This window comes from Syzygium oleosum, unplaced genomic scaffold (genome assembly GCF_021117445.2).
Source record: "Syzygium oleosum isolate NSW1041296 unplaced genomic scaffold, Sole_v2.1 Sole_v2.47, whole genome shotgun sequence".
In the NCBI taxonomy this organism is placed as follows: domain Eukaryota; kingdom Viridiplantae; phylum Streptophyta; class Magnoliopsida; order Myrtales; family Myrtaceae; genus Syzygium; species Syzygium oleosum.
In genome coordinates this window covers 399,275-417,556 of record NW_026607531.1, presented here as the reverse complement: position 1 = coordinate 417,556, position 18,282 = coordinate 399,275, and the positions used below count along the sequence as shown (strand labels likewise).

General features: G+C 43.7%; 3 protein-coding genes across 3 annotated transcripts; 2 read left to right on the top strand and 1 right to left on the bottom strand.

The window, feature by feature from the left end:
- Window positions 1-211: 211 nt before the first annotated feature.
- Window positions 212-1,781, top strand: LOC115688007 (uncharacterized). The gene is made up of 2 exons (XM_030613738.2): window positions 212-404; window positions 514-1,781. Exons 1-2 carry the CDS (start codon window positions 212-214, stop codon window positions 1,404-1,406), a joined length of 1,086 nt encoding a protein of 361 aa, XP_030469598.1. The 3' UTR covers window positions 1,407-1,781.
- Window positions 1,782-4,472: 2,691 nt separating this feature from the next.
- Window positions 4,473-9,090, bottom strand: LOC130136652 (heat shock 70 kDa protein 6, chloroplastic-like). Its single transcript, XM_056306748.1, has 8 exons — window positions 8,228-9,090; window positions 7,034-7,286; window positions 6,821-6,900; window positions 6,570-6,712; window positions 6,366-6,464; window positions 5,853-6,042; window positions 5,352-5,750; window positions 4,473-5,236 (listed from the first exon to the last, which is right to left on the bottom strand). The coding sequence occupies exons 1-8, from the start codon at window positions 8,783-8,785 to the stop codon at window positions 4,841-4,843; spliced, it is 2,118 nt and encodes a 705-aa protein (XP_056162723.1). The 5' UTR covers window positions 8,786-9,090; the 3' UTR covers window positions 4,473-4,840.
- Window positions 9,091-11,398: 2,308 nt separating this feature from the next.
- On the top strand, window positions 11,399-14,555 carry LOC115687996 (uncharacterized). The gene is made up of 3 exons (XM_030613731.2): window positions 11,399-11,840; window positions 12,196-13,702; window positions 14,175-14,555. Exons 1-3 carry the CDS (start codon window positions 11,505-11,507, stop codon window positions 14,405-14,407), a joined length of 2,076 nt encoding a protein of 691 aa, XP_030469591.1. The 5' UTR covers window positions 11,399-11,504; the 3' UTR covers window positions 14,408-14,555.
- The last annotated feature ends 3,727 nt before the right edge of the window (window positions 14,556-18,282 follow it).

Below are 18,282 nucleotides of genomic sequence, written 5' to 3'. Positions count from 1 at the left end.
AATTCGCAGATTACGAAATGAATTAACTATTAACAACCTGTGGTTATCCGATAATCACCCTCCCTATTTTCAGCATTTTCTCCCGTAAACACTAATTAACGTAAAAAGTAAACAAAAGATTAGGAAGAACTAGGTCGATGTGCATCGCCTTGTTTTCTGTTCTTGCCCTTTGAAATTGAACGAAACTTCTATATCAAGAACGTTGAAGGATATGGGAGATGAAGGCAGTGATGGCGGAGGCGGCGGCGGAGGAGGCGGCAGCGATGTGTCGTCGCCGAACAACAAGGTCAAGTTTCTGTGCAGCCACGGCGGGAAGATTCTGCCGAGACCCGGCGATGGACACCTCAAGTACGTGGGTGGCGAGACACGCGTTATCTCCATCTCTCGCGACGCCGCTTTCTCCGGTGCCTTTCGGTTTTCCCTGTAACAATTTAACGTTGGATTTGTTCGTGTTATGTGAAATTCTGAGCACGTTTGCTGTTTTTTTTTTTTTTTTTTTTTTTTTTGTGACAGATTTAATGAAGAAACTGACTACCCAGATCGGTGCGGACATGGTCCTCAAGTATCAGGTAGCACTGGAGGATCTCGACGCGCTGGTGTCGGTGAGATCGGACGAAGATCTCAAGCACATGCTCGATGAGTACGACCGTCACGAGAGCAGCGGAAACCCGAGGCTCCGCGCCTTCCTGTTCCCTGCCAATCCGACCGTGATCGAGAACCAGATGGCTTCCGTGGAGCCGCAAGCGATGGAGCAGCGCTACATCGACGCCATCAACGGCATCGTCCGGACCGTGCCTAATGTGAAGATCACCCCTCTTCGGGTGAACCATACCGGGTTCAGCATATCCTCAGCCTGCTCATCGCCGAAATCGCTGTCTCCGGACAGCGGCCGCTCGATCGACGCCACGGCCCATGAGACCATCACGTTGAACGGATTCCACCATGGGAAGCGGCTCCCGATGAGCAAGGTCCGTAGCTCACCTAGCCTGTGCAGCCTCGGTAACAATGCCCCGCCGAATAACAACCTCGGCAACCACCAATGCGTTCACCAGCACCACCATTATCACTACCCGAACTATTACAAGCAGCAACACCATCCCGGCTACTACCATGCCGCGAGACCGCCTCAGGATCCCCACAAAGGGATGGGCAGCGAGCGGCTCCACCCGACTTTGTCGATGGGAAGGGTCGAGATTGGTAGGAGCTATCTGGGTCAGGGATTGAACCCGCATTACGGGTCACAAAGGCATCACGGGGCCAGCAGGGGAGGTTACAACCACTGCGGCTACTACGATGAGTGCACCGGTTACGCGAGAGCGAGGTTCGAGCGGGCGGATAGCCTTCCGGCTAGTCCGAGAAGGGCCTATTGGGATGGATCCTACTATAAAGGGGACCTGCCGCATTGACGACGTGACTGGGATCACCTGATTTGCAGATGGTATGACTGAAAATACTGTACAGCAAACTTTGGATTTTCGCTCTCCTGTATTTGTACATGAATTCAAGATCTAATATAGCATTTCAAACTATGCATACTTGAAGTTTCTGTGGAGACCTTTCACGGTTTTCTGGCCATTGGGACCTAGTTGATGAAGGGCTGGCTTGGTTTTAATGGCCCAGCTAAATCATCTCATAGATGTGTGGCCTCATTTTGACCAGACAAACCTATGTATTTATACTTTCTAATCTTGTAAAGTCTTGCTTTTAGTTGGTTGTTTAAATGGAATGTTGGGATTACTCCTAAACATTGTCTTGAGAAATTGAAAGCTGGGTAGAGACAACTCCTAGATGGCAATAAGCTAGAACCAAGGTTCTTTACTTGCAGTCTGATTCTTTATTAGTAGTGCTAATGGAATATAATCACTTTTCTAATCATTTCCCCTGTTTTCAATATATCTAATCAAATTTAGAGATGAGCAACCAAGCCAATTTAACCCTGAAATTGGCCCGACACGGGGACCGGTTTGGTCCCCGGTTCATGGATCAAGTTGGGGCACGCCTAGCGACTAACTAACGATTAACTTTTGCGATATAGAATAATATTTTTTTTAAATGACATTACATCATCATGATTCGATAAGTATATAGATAAAATTGAAGCATATCTTTTCGAGGTAGGACGTGATCGATCATAATTCTTAAGATGATAAAAAGACGATCAAGACAAAAATGAATTTTTAATGATGAATTCCAAAAAAAATTCTAAATATATGAATTTAAAGGAAATATATTAGATTGTGATGAATAAAATAAAAGTAGACTGAATTTAAAGATACTCTGTAGCTTCAATAAAATATGACTAACCCATAAAGTGCAAAAAGAATGGAAGGAACATAATCGGTACCTTTAAACTCAAAAAGATTTTAAAAGATAATTATATAGTATAACAGAAATACATAATTGTTACATAATATGTATGCCCTACACACTTCCTTTTTTCTGATATTAATAAAACCAATTTAATGCTCAAAAGTCACTGGTATAGTTTTCATTAAAAATTATAGCACTGTAAATAAACTTGCAATATATATCTCGCATGACATTTAGTTCACTATTTCCTAAGGAGAACCAACTCTAGCTTGCAGCACTAAAGTAGCTCAATGTTGCAACCATGATTGATTGTACGTGCAAAATAATAAAAGAGAAGAGATTGTAAGGAAAGCTGGCTTAGAATTTCAAGATGAATAAGAAGTAAAGAGTTAAAAAGACTAAATTACGTTGCAAATAGATTGTTTGTTCGACAACAGTGTTGCCATCTGAATGTATTATATAGATCATGATTGTTCGGCGTTGATGGATCCTAGATAGTGGTCTGCCAAAGGGAAGTTTCAATCAAGATGATATGGGAAAACTATCAAATAAGTTCAAAATCTATTCCATTAGTGCCACTTTAGTCCTAAACATTTCAATTTGGTTAATTTAGTCATAAAATTTTTAATAATTTATGAATGTAGTCTATCCGATCAATTTTAGCCCGAAATTAATTAAGTGAATGCTAACCATTCTACGTGGCACAGCCGATACTGACGTGAAATTTTTTTTAATTTATTTTAAAAAAATTCTTTTTCTCTTTTTTTGGAGTTAAGAGATGGTAGGGGCCGTCGGCCATCGACCGAGGCCCGACAACCCCCATTGGGCACTAGGCAAGGGCCTATGAGCTCTCATGGGTAGCTAGCGAGGATCGCAACCCTCGCCCAATGGTCAGCGAGGGCTGCAAGCCCTCTCCCAACCATGGCGACGGCTCGCGGTCCTTACCTAGTTGTGAGCGAGAACCGTGAGCCAGCGCTAACATGAATATTTTTAATAATATTTTAATAATATTTTAAATTTTTTCTTTTCTTTTTTTTCCTTTCCTTTCTTTTTTTTTTCCCAACTCCTAATTGTGGGCTGGCTACCATCGATGGCTGAACCTCGTCAAGTCAACCACTGGCGAGGGCCTCACCGGCCCACAGTTAGGAGTTGGGAAAAAAAAACATAAAGGAGAAGAAAGATTAATTAAATAATTCAAAAAATTTTAAAATATTATATAAAATTGTCTACGTGCCCATGTAGAACGAGCGACATCCATCTCAACAATTTTCAATCAAAATTCACCGGAAGGACTGAAAAGATTTAGAACTTAATTTTGCAAAAAAAAAAACTTTAAGACTTAATCGACACAATTACTACTTTTTGGATAATTTTTCCCGTAAATTACACATTTTCCGCTTCTCTAGGACATCGAGTCCTTGGATTAGTATATATCGATATATGTAAAACAGAGATTCAGGGCAACTGCTCCAGCGTCAACACGTGGTGCGTCCCTTGTCGTTGAGTGCTCTCGATCTTTGTCCGTCCTTTCCACGTGTCTTGACTTTTGACCTTGAATTTCTCCACGTGTACAAATGAAGGCACGTGCTTACATTTCATTTGTGTGATCTATATTTTATTGTATTTAACTCTACGTCCTCAAATATATTATATTTTTCATTTATTATGACCGATTATAATCACTAATAATCGGAATTTTTTTAAAACAACTTGTAATAAATATTATTTGTCAACGGTTAGACTAATAAAAGCTTCTGTCGAATATGATTTTGTCCACGGTCGGACAAAATGGAACATTATTATCTAAGAAATATTGCTATGCATAACTATTCAAATGCAGATTCAAAAAATCCATATTCAAATAACTGGAAATTGCTTACGTCGAATACAATTTATTATGGTTGTGTCGTTATGCAATATACGAGTACATTAGATGGATCTACTCAACTCCTCTATATAGCACTAAGCTCACTAAAAATTATAAGATAACTCCCATTGAGGTGTGACATCGCTCTAATGTATGCAACCTTAACAATTTCTCAGGTGCATATTCCAGGGATTTTTTATGATATACAAATAGTGAAAAGGAAATGGGAAAAAAAATTCATATTTATCGAAATATATTTTTTCGGTAAATAAAAAATGAATAATATTAGATCCAATTGTCAAGGTGAAAATCTCTTTAAGTTGATAAGCCATTAGTTCAGACAAATCACATTGTAATTATGCTACCCTGCTGTTACAGAGACCTATTATGTGACACATAACATAAGCTGGATCCGCACTATGTTTTCATGAGCACAAAATCTCTACATCTCACTTGCCCAAAAGATCTCCCTATATCATGCAGATCATTTAGTCAGTAGAAACCAAGAAAAGAAACTTGCATCTTCTATCTTCCTGTACACATATATACTCACTCTCCTACCCAAATGTTTAAGCAACTGTAGAATTTCGACGGGCGATGATCAGTTACTCGACTTCAAGGAGCAGCTGGAGAAACCGCCGCGCACCAACCTCTGTTCTCTCACTAGCTGTCGGTGAAATCTGCGTCGATGACATCTCCATCTGGGCCCGTTTCGCTGGAGGAGTCCGAAGGCCCGGCTCCGGCACCTGGTGCCGGACCTGCACCAGTGGCACCAGGTTGGCTATACAGGGACTGACCAAGCTGCATCACCTCCTGGTTAAGTGCGGCCATGGAGTCCTTGATGGCTTGGGTCGAACCACCTGATATCGCATCCTTGAGCTCCTTCAATTTGGCCTCCACCTTCTCTTTCACAGGGCCAGGGACCTTATCGCCCAGCTCCTTGAGCTGCTTTTCGGTCTGGTACACCACGGAGTCTGCCTGGTTCTTTGTGTCTATGGCGTCCCTCTTCTCTTTGTCCTCCTTCGCAAACTTCTCCGCTTCCTTCACCATCTTTTCCACCTGCCACGATCAACCAGAACATCCACATCATCTGTGAAATCAAACTAGACGAAATGGAATAAGACTGACATAACTTCATGTCTGATTTTATTAGTCGATTTATGGAAATGACTACCTCATCACTCGGCAGAGTGCTGGCACCAGTAATAGTAATGTCTTGCTTCTTTCCAGTTCCTTTATCCACGGCAGTAACAGAGAGGATTCCATTGGCATCGATATCAAACTTGACCTCGATTTGAGGGACACCTCGAGGAGCCGGCGGGATACCGTCAAGGCGGAAGCTGCCGAGAGATTTGTTATCCCTAACAAACTCCCTCTCTCCTTGGAGGACATTAATCTCAACACTAGTTTGACCATCAGCCGCAGTAGAGAAAACTTCTGATTTAGAAGTCGGGAGAGTTGTATTCCTTGGAATGATCTTGGTCATGACGCCGCCCAGTGTCTCCAGACCAAGAGATAGTGGTGTCACATCTAAAAGAACAATGTTGCTAACATCTCCAGCCAAAACACCAGCCTGTGATTAAAGAAGTAACCGAGGAATTTGTCGGTTCAAAATGAGTACGAACAGCCATTGATTATTGAATATACACAGAATTCTTTGAAGATATGTAACAACCTGAACAGCAGCTCCAAGTGCAACAACTTCGTCGGGGTTGACGGTGACATTGGGTTCCTTCCCAGTCAACTTCCGAACAAGCTCCTGAACGGCTGGAATACGTGTTGAACCTCCAACAAGGATAACCTCATCCAGATCCTTGAAATTGAGTTTCGCATCTCTTAAAGCAGTTTCCACTGGTGTTTTAAGCCTGCACAGGGAGCATAAATTCTATCAACAAACTGACGACATAACAATCACCTATTGCGAACAAAATTACCTAACTACATAGTTAAAAAATAGAGGCCATGAAGCATCGGGGTGGACGAGAACAAACACAGATGCAGTTCTTCCTCTCAGACACCTATTCTTTTATAGGTAAAGAAAAGAGTAGCATAGGGCACCACGGGCTTGCAAACCCATATACAGAGGGCTTAGAACCAAAACAGCTCACTTATAAGACCAATCACCTGCAATGGCGATCAAAGCATTTACAACAAGACATAGCTTTTACTTACAAGACAAATCATCTACCTGTCAAGTAAGTTCGAACACAACTCCTCAAATTTGGCCCTTGTCAGTGTCTTTTCAATGTGCTTTGGTCCATCTGCAGTGGCAGTAATAAACGGCAAGCTGGACAAACAAAGATTGTCATCAGTGACAAGAATGAGAGAGAGAGAGAGAGAGAGAGAGAGAGAGCCGGGGGTGGTTATGCATTCCTCCCGGTCATGGTAATACCTGATGTTCGTCTGGGTTAAAGATGACAGTTCGATTTTAGCTTTCTCGGCAGCCTCAGTCAACCTTTGAAGGGCTTGCTTGTCCTTCAAAAGATCTATACCTTCATCTCTCTTGAAGTCTGCAGCTATCCAATCCACAATTCTCTGCATGATTAAAGTACGCAAATATTCAGAACTAATATAATTTACAAAAAGGAAGTTGTGTAAGGGGACCAGTGACAGTCAAAAAATAGCAAGAAAGCTCATCCATACCTTGTCAAAGTCATCGCCACCCAAATGTGTGTCTCCAGATGTTGAAAGCACTTCGAAGACTCCATCTCCAACCTCAAGAACTACATGGCAAGTAGAATCATAAAGTTCATATGAAATCACACTGCAAATGACAGCAAACAACAATCAAAGCAGTTTCACCCAGCTGTTGGAATGAACAAAGACATTCCTGATGTTATAACACTATCAGTGTACCTGAGACATCAAAAGTTCCACCGCCAAGGTCGAACACCAGAATGGTCTCATTGCTTTTCTTTTCAAATCCATATGCCAGCGATGCAGCAGTAGGTTCATTAATAATGCGGAGCACTTCTAACCCAGCAATACGTCCAGCATCCTTTGTTGCAGTCCTTTGCGAGTCGTTGAAGTAAGCAGGAACAGTGACCACTGCTTTAGTTACTTTGTCATTCAGGAACTTTGAAGCATCATCCACCAGCTTTCTCAGCACCTACATCCAATGTGTTATGAAGTTACAATTCAGTGTCTAGACCGTATACTCAAGCCAACAATCAATCAGCACATTAAGCAAAAAAGAAACCAGTTTCCAGTATCACAACAATCAAACGACGTCAACACAATAAACATGATTTGAGTCATGTATCAACACTTTGAAGTTTGAGTGTATAACCCATGCTCATGACCTTCACAATACATTATACTTAGCAGCTAAGATCACACAAGACCATCGACAAAACAAAGAATATTTTTGCATCCAGGAACTCATTAATCTACCCTGTACTCTTAAGCGGACAACTCTCCTTTTTAAAGACCTTAACAAGCTAATCGCGTGCAATTTGTCCTGCGGTCCAATCCATGAAAAAAGAGACCCACACTGGCTAAGAATACAACTCCAATTGTAAATGTTCTAAACTCTGTTTTAACTGAGAATTTATTCCATGAACAAGCAATCAAGTTCAGTTTCCCCTGACCCCTGACCCACAATCGAGAAGAACATACAAGCTTTTCACGGTAAATGAAACTGTCCTGTTTCCGCGGTCTTCAACTATCCTCTAATTACAAATTGAATTACCATACACTGCAGCAACAAAACCACAAGCCCTCGATCTTCCTTCACACAATTCTTATATCTCAGAGAATTTTTATCAAGCCTGCCCATGACTAACCAACGACTAGTGTGTTGAAACGACACGAATTAATTAAGAACTACTTGACGAACCTGAACCTAACATGAGTCAACACGTGAATTTTAATAAAAACATGCGCCAAAACATTTCGTTAATGAAATGAATGATACAAGTGATCAACACAAATATGATGGCAGGACACTAATTATTTACAGCCAGATCAACAACATATCCTCCAATTTGCAGCTATTCAAAAAAAAAAAAAAAACAAAAGAACTAATAAAAAGACTACAATGTACTATACCTGAGCAGAAATCTCCTCAGCAGCGAACTGCTTACCAATAGCAGGGCACTCGAACTTGACATTCCCATTCTCGTCCCTTACCACCTTATACGAAACCTGCTTGGCCTCCTCATCCACCTCGGACATCTTCCTCCCGATGAACCTCTTCACCGAGAAGAAGGTGTTCTCCGGGTTCACCACGGCCTGCCGCTTCGCTATCTGCCCGACGAGCCGGTCACCGCTCTTCGTGTACGCGACGACGGAGGGCGTGGTCCTCTGCCCCTCGGCGTTGGTCACGATGGTGGGCTTCCCTCCCTCCATCGCCGCCACCGCCGAGTTCGTCGTCCCCAAATCGATGCCCACCACTTTCTCGCTCACCACTCTCACCGGTCCCACGCTGCTCCTCCTCCTTGTAATCGGACCTCTGGCGCTGAGCTTCAAGAACGAGAGCTTCCTTGAACCGAGCGCCTCTCCAAAAAACAACGAACTTGATCGGCGATTCGGTCTCTTGGGGGTTCTTGAAGACGACCCAGTTCGAGTTAGACCCAGACTGTGGATTTGAGCCGCGCAGGACGCCATTTCTGCGGTTGACCACGCAACCCAAAACGGCAAGACCTCAAACAAAGCAACCAAAAATGATGTTTTTCTCTGTTCTTTCTCCTCTCTCCTTTGAATTTGCAGGGACCAAACGGGCACTGATCCAATTCAATACGAGACTTCTTTTTCTTGGGCAGGGGTTTGAATTTGCAGTTTCGAGTTCGGCGTGAGCAGCTACGAGGACGAAGGGAGAGCGTAATATAGAGAGAAGTGTCGGAACGTGGGAGAATTCGAGAACGATCTCGGTCGACCGGGGCGTGATGGGCACTGTTGGAAAGGTCGAGGTGCTTCTGAAATTTGGCTGCTTTCTATACTGTCGCCCCAAAATTTTCTTCAATTTATCGGTGCATAGAATTTGCCAATGTTTTCCAAAGAGCATATGAGCAATGCCATTCGACCTAAAAAAAAAATAATGAGCGATGCCAAGTATAGTCTAATAGTTTTTTTATTCTTTTTTGCTCAGCAAAAGAAAATGCCAAGCAAATTTAGTAAATATTTATTTTTTGCTTAGTAAATATATGGTAATCTCCATGTGACTAACTTACTAGCTTATTATTCGGGCAGATGCTCCAAAACTTTAAGAGAATTATTACTATTCGTCTTTAATATAACTTGGAGGTACGAGCATAGAGACCCGACTATTTGAAGATTCATGAAACACATAATATGCAAGTCTTAAAAATTGATTAAGTCTCACCTTTGAACTCGTGTCTACCTTAACATGCAGTTTGCATGCACTTGGTGCAGTTCGAACAAATGATTTATGCTAGAAATATCTTGACATCTCATCAAACCGCGCCAGCATTTTTGTTATGATTACCCTGTGCCGAAAATTTAACAATAAAGCAATCTTCTCGAAAGTGGGCTCAATGGGATTTGATTGAATGGTCAATTATTTTATTTAGTTGGGACTTATACCATTATTTTCCGCTCAATTGACTCTTGGATGTCGTGTATCTTACCTTATTGTGGATGTCTCATTCAATGCATGTGAATAGGATGGTTCGCATTAATCAAATGAAAAGTTTGACGCTCCGAATTTAGAAAAAAATACAAACTTTAGAAAGTACATTAGATGAAATAAACGAAGAATATAAGTCTATTGTCATATGATTAAGGACAAGACCAAGGTCGTTTGTCTTCTTCACATTAGTAAATTACCCGACAGAAGAGAAGTTGTTGTATCATATAATAGACATAATTAGCGCATGCCAAACTTATCTAATAGTCATGTTATAGATTTCAATAGTGTACATACTATATTTTGGTAGCTACAGTTCACAATACGCATTTCCATCTTCTCTCTTTCTGTAAATCCAAGTTGCTCAATCGAAAGACTTCACAGAGCGTATTAAGATCATGATCGGGAGGTGGGCCCCACAGGTGGCAATAATGCGGCATCGAGCCATGGGCGTGTTCCTAATTCACTACGGGTGAAACTCGACATTGGGGGGGCTCAGCGCCGATACGGTTATGCTGACATGGCTGATGGGCGCGGAGCAATTCGTGAACGCTAAGATGCCGATGGACGAATCGGGCGTGGTAATCAGAGTAGGCGAGGGAGTTGGAGAAGATACCGGAGGCAGCGGAGTTGGCCCGGGCTTCGGCCGAGTCATTGAGCGGCGATGTGCCTTAAAAGGTCCGAGCCAAGGAGATAGAGCGGTGCGGCTTGGAACGCAATCAAAGGAGGGGGAGCTCGGATAAAGATTTGAGTGACCTCGTGAGGTGCGTAGACGAGCAAAGGAGGAGCAAAATCCATACTCATCATCCTCACGTTCTATGTAGCATGTAGCGAAGCCACGAACAGCGTCGTAGGAACCGCAAGTGACTCGGACTCCACAAAATATAAGATGTTTTATATGAATTGCTCAAGGCTAATCAAGTTCTTACGAATTCGCATTAATAAGTACGCTGAAAATCCTAAAACTTGTAAGTAAAGTATAATTAAGTTGTAAAACTTACAAAAAGAAAAATTAAATTTTAAAACTTGTCAAATTAATGCAATCGAGTCCTTCCATTAACTCCATCTATTTTTGCTGACGAAAAATGATGACCTAACTTTTTTTTTTATTTTCTCTTTGCTACGCAACGATGTCACGACCAAAAATATGAAGCATAAAGCTAAACCAATGTTATTTTGGTCCAAATTCGATTTTTTTAGTCCAAATTTTATATAAATTAAATTTAAAATTTGCAAAATTTAGAAAAAAGGCGAGAAAGCCCATCGCCTTGTTTTTCCCTTTTTTTTGTTTATTTAAAAGTTTGCTTATTTTTTAATATAATTTCAATAAAAATTAAATTCGAATCAAAACGACGTCATTTTAGTCATGTGATCGCCACGTATGATAAAGAGAAAATAATATAAAAAAGCTGCGTCAGTATTTCCCGTTAATAAAGTTGAACGAAATTAATGAATAGACTCGATCGCACTAATCTAACGAGTTTTAAGACTTAATTACATATTTTTATAACTTTTTTATAATTTAATTACATTTTCGCAAGAAATTTTAGCACTTCCGATGTGATTATCCTTATCATATTTTTGCCAACTCGTGACCTCGTAAAATTAGCGAGAAAGCCTAAAGAAAAATCGAAGGGAAAAAGATTATGCTGGTTTCTCAAATCCTCCTTGTTCAAATCCTCTCTCGGTTTCTCAAATCCTCCTTCCCGGGCGACCCCGCCTTCCCTCGCAATTCTAACCATGGCGAGCCCCGCCGCCACCACCCCCGCCTCGCCGTCGAGCAAGCGGTCGAAGAGAGCCCCGGGCGGCGGCGGCGACGACGAGCGGCGGCCTCCGACGGAGGAGGGCGGCGGCGACGGCGTGCGCTGCGGGATCTGCCTGACGGAGGGGGGAAGAGCCGTCCGGGGTCGAATCGACAGCTGTGACCACCACTTCTGCTTCGTGTGCATCATGGAATGGGCCAAGGTGGAGTCCAAGTGCCCCATGTGCAAGCGCAGGTTCTCCACCATCCTCAGGCCTCCGAAGGACGGCGTCTTTGCCGCCGAGAGGATCGTGAACGTCCCGCCTCGCGACCAGGTCCGTTCTGATTGTTTCCGAATTCGGGTAGATTGCGTTTTGGGTTTAGACGACTGGGTCCTCTTTCTTTCCCGGGCTTGATCAGCAAAAATTCATCGATTGTGATCGGGCTCTTTATGGCAGAGTAATTGGTTTTGCTTGGTCCCTTTGATCGAAATTGGTTAATAGGATTCTTCGGTTGAAGGGTTTGAGATGAATGTGCTTAATTTAATTTAATTTGGTGATTTTTGCCTTCCACTCTGCTTGAGCATATGGCCGTGGACATTATTTCCACCGAGTAATCTAGAGAAAGCAGCATTGAACCCAAGAAAAAATTAAGTGAAAGAAGCAATTTGCTGTCTGTGTTCTTTTGCAGGTTTATGATCCCCATGGAATCAGACCTTTTGATCCTTATACGGAAACTCGGTGTGGTGTCTGTCGTGGCACGCAAGATGAATGGTGTCTGCTGCTTTGCGAACTCTGCGATTCGGCTTTTCATACTTATTGTGTGGGCTTGGGTGTCACTGTACCCCAAGGGGATTGGTTTTGCCATGACTGCGCTTTTATGAGGGACGAGCATTCGAGGACTGATGAAGGAGAGAGCTGCGTTGGACATGTTTCGATGCCATCGGCTGAGCCGCTGGTTTCGATATTCGATATCGTAAGAGATAGCAGGGCATCTAATATCGGGCGGCCCGCAACCACAGTGTCATCACCTTTAGACCTGAGTGCTGCTGTATCTGACAGGGGAGATGGTATTGTTCAGGAAATGTCCCAAGAAGGCGAAAGAAGGGATCCCAATGTTGCAGAAACAGCAACGGAATATTCTGGTGCGAGAACTCTACGACGATGTCGTGATGTGCATCTTCGTATAAAGGCATTTCGTGAGAATTGGGATGCGCTGCGAGGTGGGTCATTGAGCTTTCATTCAAGAAATGTGGAGTCTTTGCACAGTGAGAGTAGTGAGCGAGACCATGGGCATGACAGATTAGGTCAACCATCCACAAGTCATCAACCATTGAAAGATGAAGATTGTATGTTAGATTTTGCTTCCCACCATGAAGATAAGTACGATATCACCAAAGCATGGAAGATGATGGATAGAGCCAAGTCCAGACAGCAAGCTCATGATTTAACAAGTCGTGTGCGCCATGTAGCAAACAAATTTGTCAGGAAAGGAAATGCTCCAAAAGTAGCCAGTCTTAATATTAATCATCTAGAATTGAGGAATCGAGTAAATAAAAGTCGCTATACTGAATGTGCAGCAGCTTTGCAGCATAAGGTCAGTCATGTTGGTGATAAATCGTCTCAGCATAAGTCTCCAGTCACTGGAAGGCAGAAACAGAAAAGATGTCCAGGATTGCCTCCTTCTCCATTGGACCAAGCTAGCTTGCAAAGGCATGAGTATCACACAAATAAATCTGTCAGAACATCAAGCAGCATTACTTACCAAGAAGACAATTGTCCTTCTTTGACATCTTCTGCTGGTTCTGTGTCGGGATCCTCCAAGCCCAGATCTCCAGTAATTGAAAGGCAGAAACAGAAAAGATGTCTGGGATTGCCTCCTTTCATAATGGACCATGCTAGTTTGCAAAGGCATGAGTATCACACAAATAAATCTGTCAGAACGTCATGCAGCATCACTCACCAAGAAGACAATTGGCCATCTATGACATCTTCTGCTGGTTCTACGTCGGTATCCTCTAATTGTTTTTCTGCCACACTTGGGGCAAGCATTGCTTCATCACGGAATTCCCAGGGGAAAGGAATGCTGGAAGAGGCTCGAGTAGCTGGCCACTCTAGAAGAGATGACAGTGCAAAAAGTGAAATCCAATCTCTTGTGAAGTTCAATTTGAAGATGCTTAGCCACAATAAACAACTGGGTGTGTTCAATAAGCAACCTTCTGCTTATTTATGGATTGCAGTTAGTGAAAGATCTGATAAAATGAACATCGCTAGGTCGTAATCTTGATTGACTTTCTTTGCGGATCGTATAGATGTATCATGCTTCCTGGTGACAGATTTATGTTTTGCTTCCGTAAGGTTCCCTTGAATGCTTTTACGGACTTTTGTGTGACCGATTGCATGTTCTGTTTCAGTTCGTATATCTTGCTTTGCCTGAACGTGTTAGGAAATATCACCGACAAAACAGCATGTGTAACGCGATAGGTGTAGAACCTGTTTCAGTTGAACTGACCGTTATGGGTATCATTCTGCTGTTGTCTAATTGCTCGGATCTTACCATCTTAACTTACTCCAACCATCTCATTTTTTCAATTTTTGAAGACTCAGTTATTGTACCCTCTTTATTCTTGTCTTGTAATTTTAGTTTCTCATTCATTGTCGCTCCTACAGGAGTTGATGCATTCAAAGAAATCGCCAGAGCGGCGACCCACATCATACTGGCCGCGTGTGGCTTGGAGCGGCCCAAGTCTGTCATCCCCAGTTCCGTGTGTTGTCACACCGACGACGTTCGGAGGCTCCACAAGTCTACTCTCATGCCTAATTCGTGCAGAGAGTGCTTCTATGCCTACGTGAAGACCGTCGTCGACACCCTTCTGCTCGAGAAGCTAAGTAAAGCTAATTAAAGTACATTTTTTCCCCATTACCTCTGCCGCATTCACATTTATAGGAATCGCCATTCCTTTTAAAGGGAGAATTTGTGGGCTCCTTAGTTTCTGTAGAAAAGGGTTATGGAGTCACCATGTTTAGTATATACAAATCTCTGTTGTTGGCTCTCTCTCTCTGTGAAAAAAGCTTTAATGTTAAAAGAGAGTAATCATCCATCCAAAGGTAATGACCAAGTTCGCTGCAGAGCAAATGGCATGTGACAGCACCAAAGAGAATGGCATAAAACGTGGGGAATGCATCTAATCTTATCGTCAAATCAAAATGTAGGTCCGTTTGCGGTCCCTGGCAACGAAGTTAAAAAAATGAGATTTGCGTTTTCTTCGCTTTGTCCGAGAACGAAAGCGAAATCAAAATGTAGTTGGGGGTGGAGGAATAATGACGATGTACTTCGTTGATAGTCCCGTCGACATTTGCTGCTGCCGGTTCCTAGTCGCTGCCACTGTTGTGGAGGGGCATGTGTCGGGACATTGAGGGGGTCGCGATCCGAACGGTTGGACTGGGCTGATGAGTCCGGCGAGGAAGGCACGTTAAAGGAATTAGAAAGTTGTTTTGAGCGAAAGATTAAACGATTGACGTGGTGTGCATGACCAATTAAGATTTGCTCGTGACATGCACCTCAATCGATTTCTTCGCGAAATTCTGAGAGTTTCTTTTGATTCAAAATCGACCCGTTTCTTTTGCATGGTGTTATCATCGTTGTCTTCCTACCAGCACCTGCTCGTACGTCCCCTCACTGGCTTTTTGCCAAACTAGCCTTCTTGTTAATACGGAGTTGCCCCCCTGCCGGTTTTCCGGACATGGCATCCGACGTCCATCTGTAAATAAGCGCTCGAAGAGCCACGACGAAGATCGAAAGAACAAAGAGATTCGAAGGACGCTTTCGGATACACACACGACGGTCGAAAGGTAGTGCTCCGATGTCAACCATGCGTCCGAAACAGTTTGTTACTGACGCTAGAACTCTGAACTCGACCCCCTGCTTCAAAAAATATAAAATGTTTAACAAATAGACGAAGGTGGATTGAATGTAGATACTCATAAAATTCCCTTTGCAATTCTAGAAAGCTTAGTAAACCATAAGACAATCGAATGGATTTCGTCAATAATCACGCCGAGACCGTCTGTTAAGCAATTAACAAAGACACTTAAACGGATAGCAGTATACTAGCTCTTCTCTCGTGTCCAACGGGTCAACCTTTATAAGATACCCACAATGACGTGTTTGGTCATTGTACGAAATCGATACAGCTACCCAAGGGGCTCAAGAGCCATGGAGAATATATTTCATGCTAGGGATGTATCACGTACCAGTGATGTGTGGTGTCGCCGGTCGATCGAAAGCGAAATGTATAAACGCATGTCCTCAAGCAAAATAAGATTCACACCACCTAAGTAACGGCGAACTATATTGGTCAGACCATGTACATCGTCACAATTGTGGTTCCGTTACTTTTTATATATTTATCTCGTCTCTGATTCATTAATCCGAAAGTTTCTTTTTTTCCGTACTCTTTCAGCGTCACAAACTTCTTTTATTTTCACAGCAGAAAACGTCAAAACAATACAACACGACCCAACCAAGCTCAAAAGCTCTTTCACTCAAAACGACAAAGACCGATGCCCCGTTTAGTTCAGCCCCGTTTAGTTCAGCTTTGAGAATGAGCTTTCAGCCTCGAAAGCCTCTTCTCAAAATGCTGAACCGTTTGGTTCAACTTTCGGCCTAGCATTGGCCAAATGCTAGTATTTGGAATGCCCAAAGCCCAAAGCTGATCCGAACCAGCTTTGGGCTTTCGGCATTCCACAAATGCTGATCCCAAATTTTTTATCACCAAACTACTCTCACTTATTTTGACTTATTCCGGTTTTGCCCCTCTTGGTACTGTTCATCTTCTTCGTGAGGCGGCTGGCGAGGGAGGCCGGCAAGGGCGGTCGACGCCGCCTAGGTCGCCGCCTGGGTCACGCGACCTCAGGCGGCCATCGCCTGGGTCGCGCAACCTCAGGCGGATGTTGCCTGGGTCGCTCTCAGACGGCTGTCGCCTGGGTCGCACACGACCCAGGCGGCGCGACCCAGGCACCTGCCGCCTGCGTCGTGCGACCCAGACGACGGCCGCTAGGCCTGGGCGACCCTCGCCGAGGGTCGCCTGGCCTCGCGGCGGCGACCACCGACGGCAAATCTAGCTCGCCCAGGGTCGCTCAACCTCGGGCGACGGCCGCCGGCACTAGATCTAGCTCGCCGGCAGCTGTAGGCCTTCGCCAGCTCCGGCGAAGGGTAGGGTAGGTCTTTTTTTTTTAATAAAAAAAATAATTTCCAAAGCCCTTTTGCAAAAAAAAAAGTTACCAAACATTACTTTGGCCAAAGTAGCTTTATAAATGATTTTTTACCGAACGTCACTTGCATTTTCCCAAGGGACTTTAACCTAAAGGTATTTGTATTTTCCCAAGTAGCATTTGGAAAGTTGAACCAAACGGGCCTTGAGACTCTCTCTCCCTCTCCCTCTTCTCTACGCCTGCGCATTTACTAAAACATATTAAAGAGGATCAAAACGAGCAAATCAGGATCTGTGCGCTGATCATCAGGTGTGTAAGGTGTCGTTTGGCAACATTTTGTTCTAGAAAGTTGATTCTGCTAAAAAATGATTCCTTTTTTATTCCGTGCCCGAAAACAATTTCTAAGCATTTGAAGGCGTTTGGTAACTGCCCAAAATTTATATTCTTGGAATAGAAAAAGAACATAAATGCATTTAGTAACTGCACAAATTTTCTTTTTATTAATAATATTTTTGAATTTTTTAATATTGTTTTCTCCTTTTTTTTCTTCCCCTTCCTTGGCCATGGCCAAGTCGCCGGCGCTGGCAACCGGTCACAGGCCAAGGTCGACAAGGGTGGTTCTCAGCCTAGGCGAGGGCCGCCCTTGGCGGCTTGGGTGAGGGTCGCCCTCGCTAGATCCGGTAAGGGCGGCCCTCGCCCAGGCCGCGAGCCACCCTCGCCAGATCTGGCGAAGGTAGCGGCAAACTCATTGGATCTGGCAAGGGCGGCGGCGAGGGTCGCCCATTCCAGATCCGTCGAGGGTGGCCCTCGCCGGCCACCGACGAGGGCCGCGACGCTTTCGTCGGCCCTAGCCTGTGGCCGGCAACTGGCCACAGGTAGGAAGAAGAAGAAGAAGAGGAAATTTTTATTTTTTCCATTTATGATTCTTGTTCCCAGAATTAAGAAGCTACTTTTTTTTGCTCCTTGATTATGTTTCAAAACTGATTTTGGGAATAAAAGAATAGAAATAGTTACTATTTGGCAAATTGCCAAACGCGCCCCAAGTTGCTTCAATCCCTGTCGATAAACCCCTTCATCTTGATCTCTGCCTTTCTTTTTTTAGGAGCCATTACGGGAAATGATGAAGGTCACTGGTAACTGTTGGAAAGTCAAACGTGATTCTAGGCTTCCTCCCCCTTTGGAAGATGCCCATCATCATCACTTCACTCCTCTAGAAAGTTTCGATAGTGGCTGTTGCCACTGGCCAACATGGTGTGAGAGAAAATATTGGGTGGAACTGTGATTCCACGTTGGCAAAATCCGACTCACTCAATATGCGACACGTGTCGCCTGGGCCCATATGCGTCAGACAACCAAATTTCAAAGGTTGAAGCGGGACACTCTCTCTCTTCACTCTTCCTTTCACGCTTTGCTCTCTCTCCCTCCCGACTCAAGCCACCCTTCCAACTCACGATCGGGCTTTCCTTCGACAAACCACGCCACCGCCACCTCCGCCTCGTTCATTGCCTTGGCCGTCCGACGAACCACGCCATCTCTCTCTCGACTAGCTCTGTTCTCTCCGTCT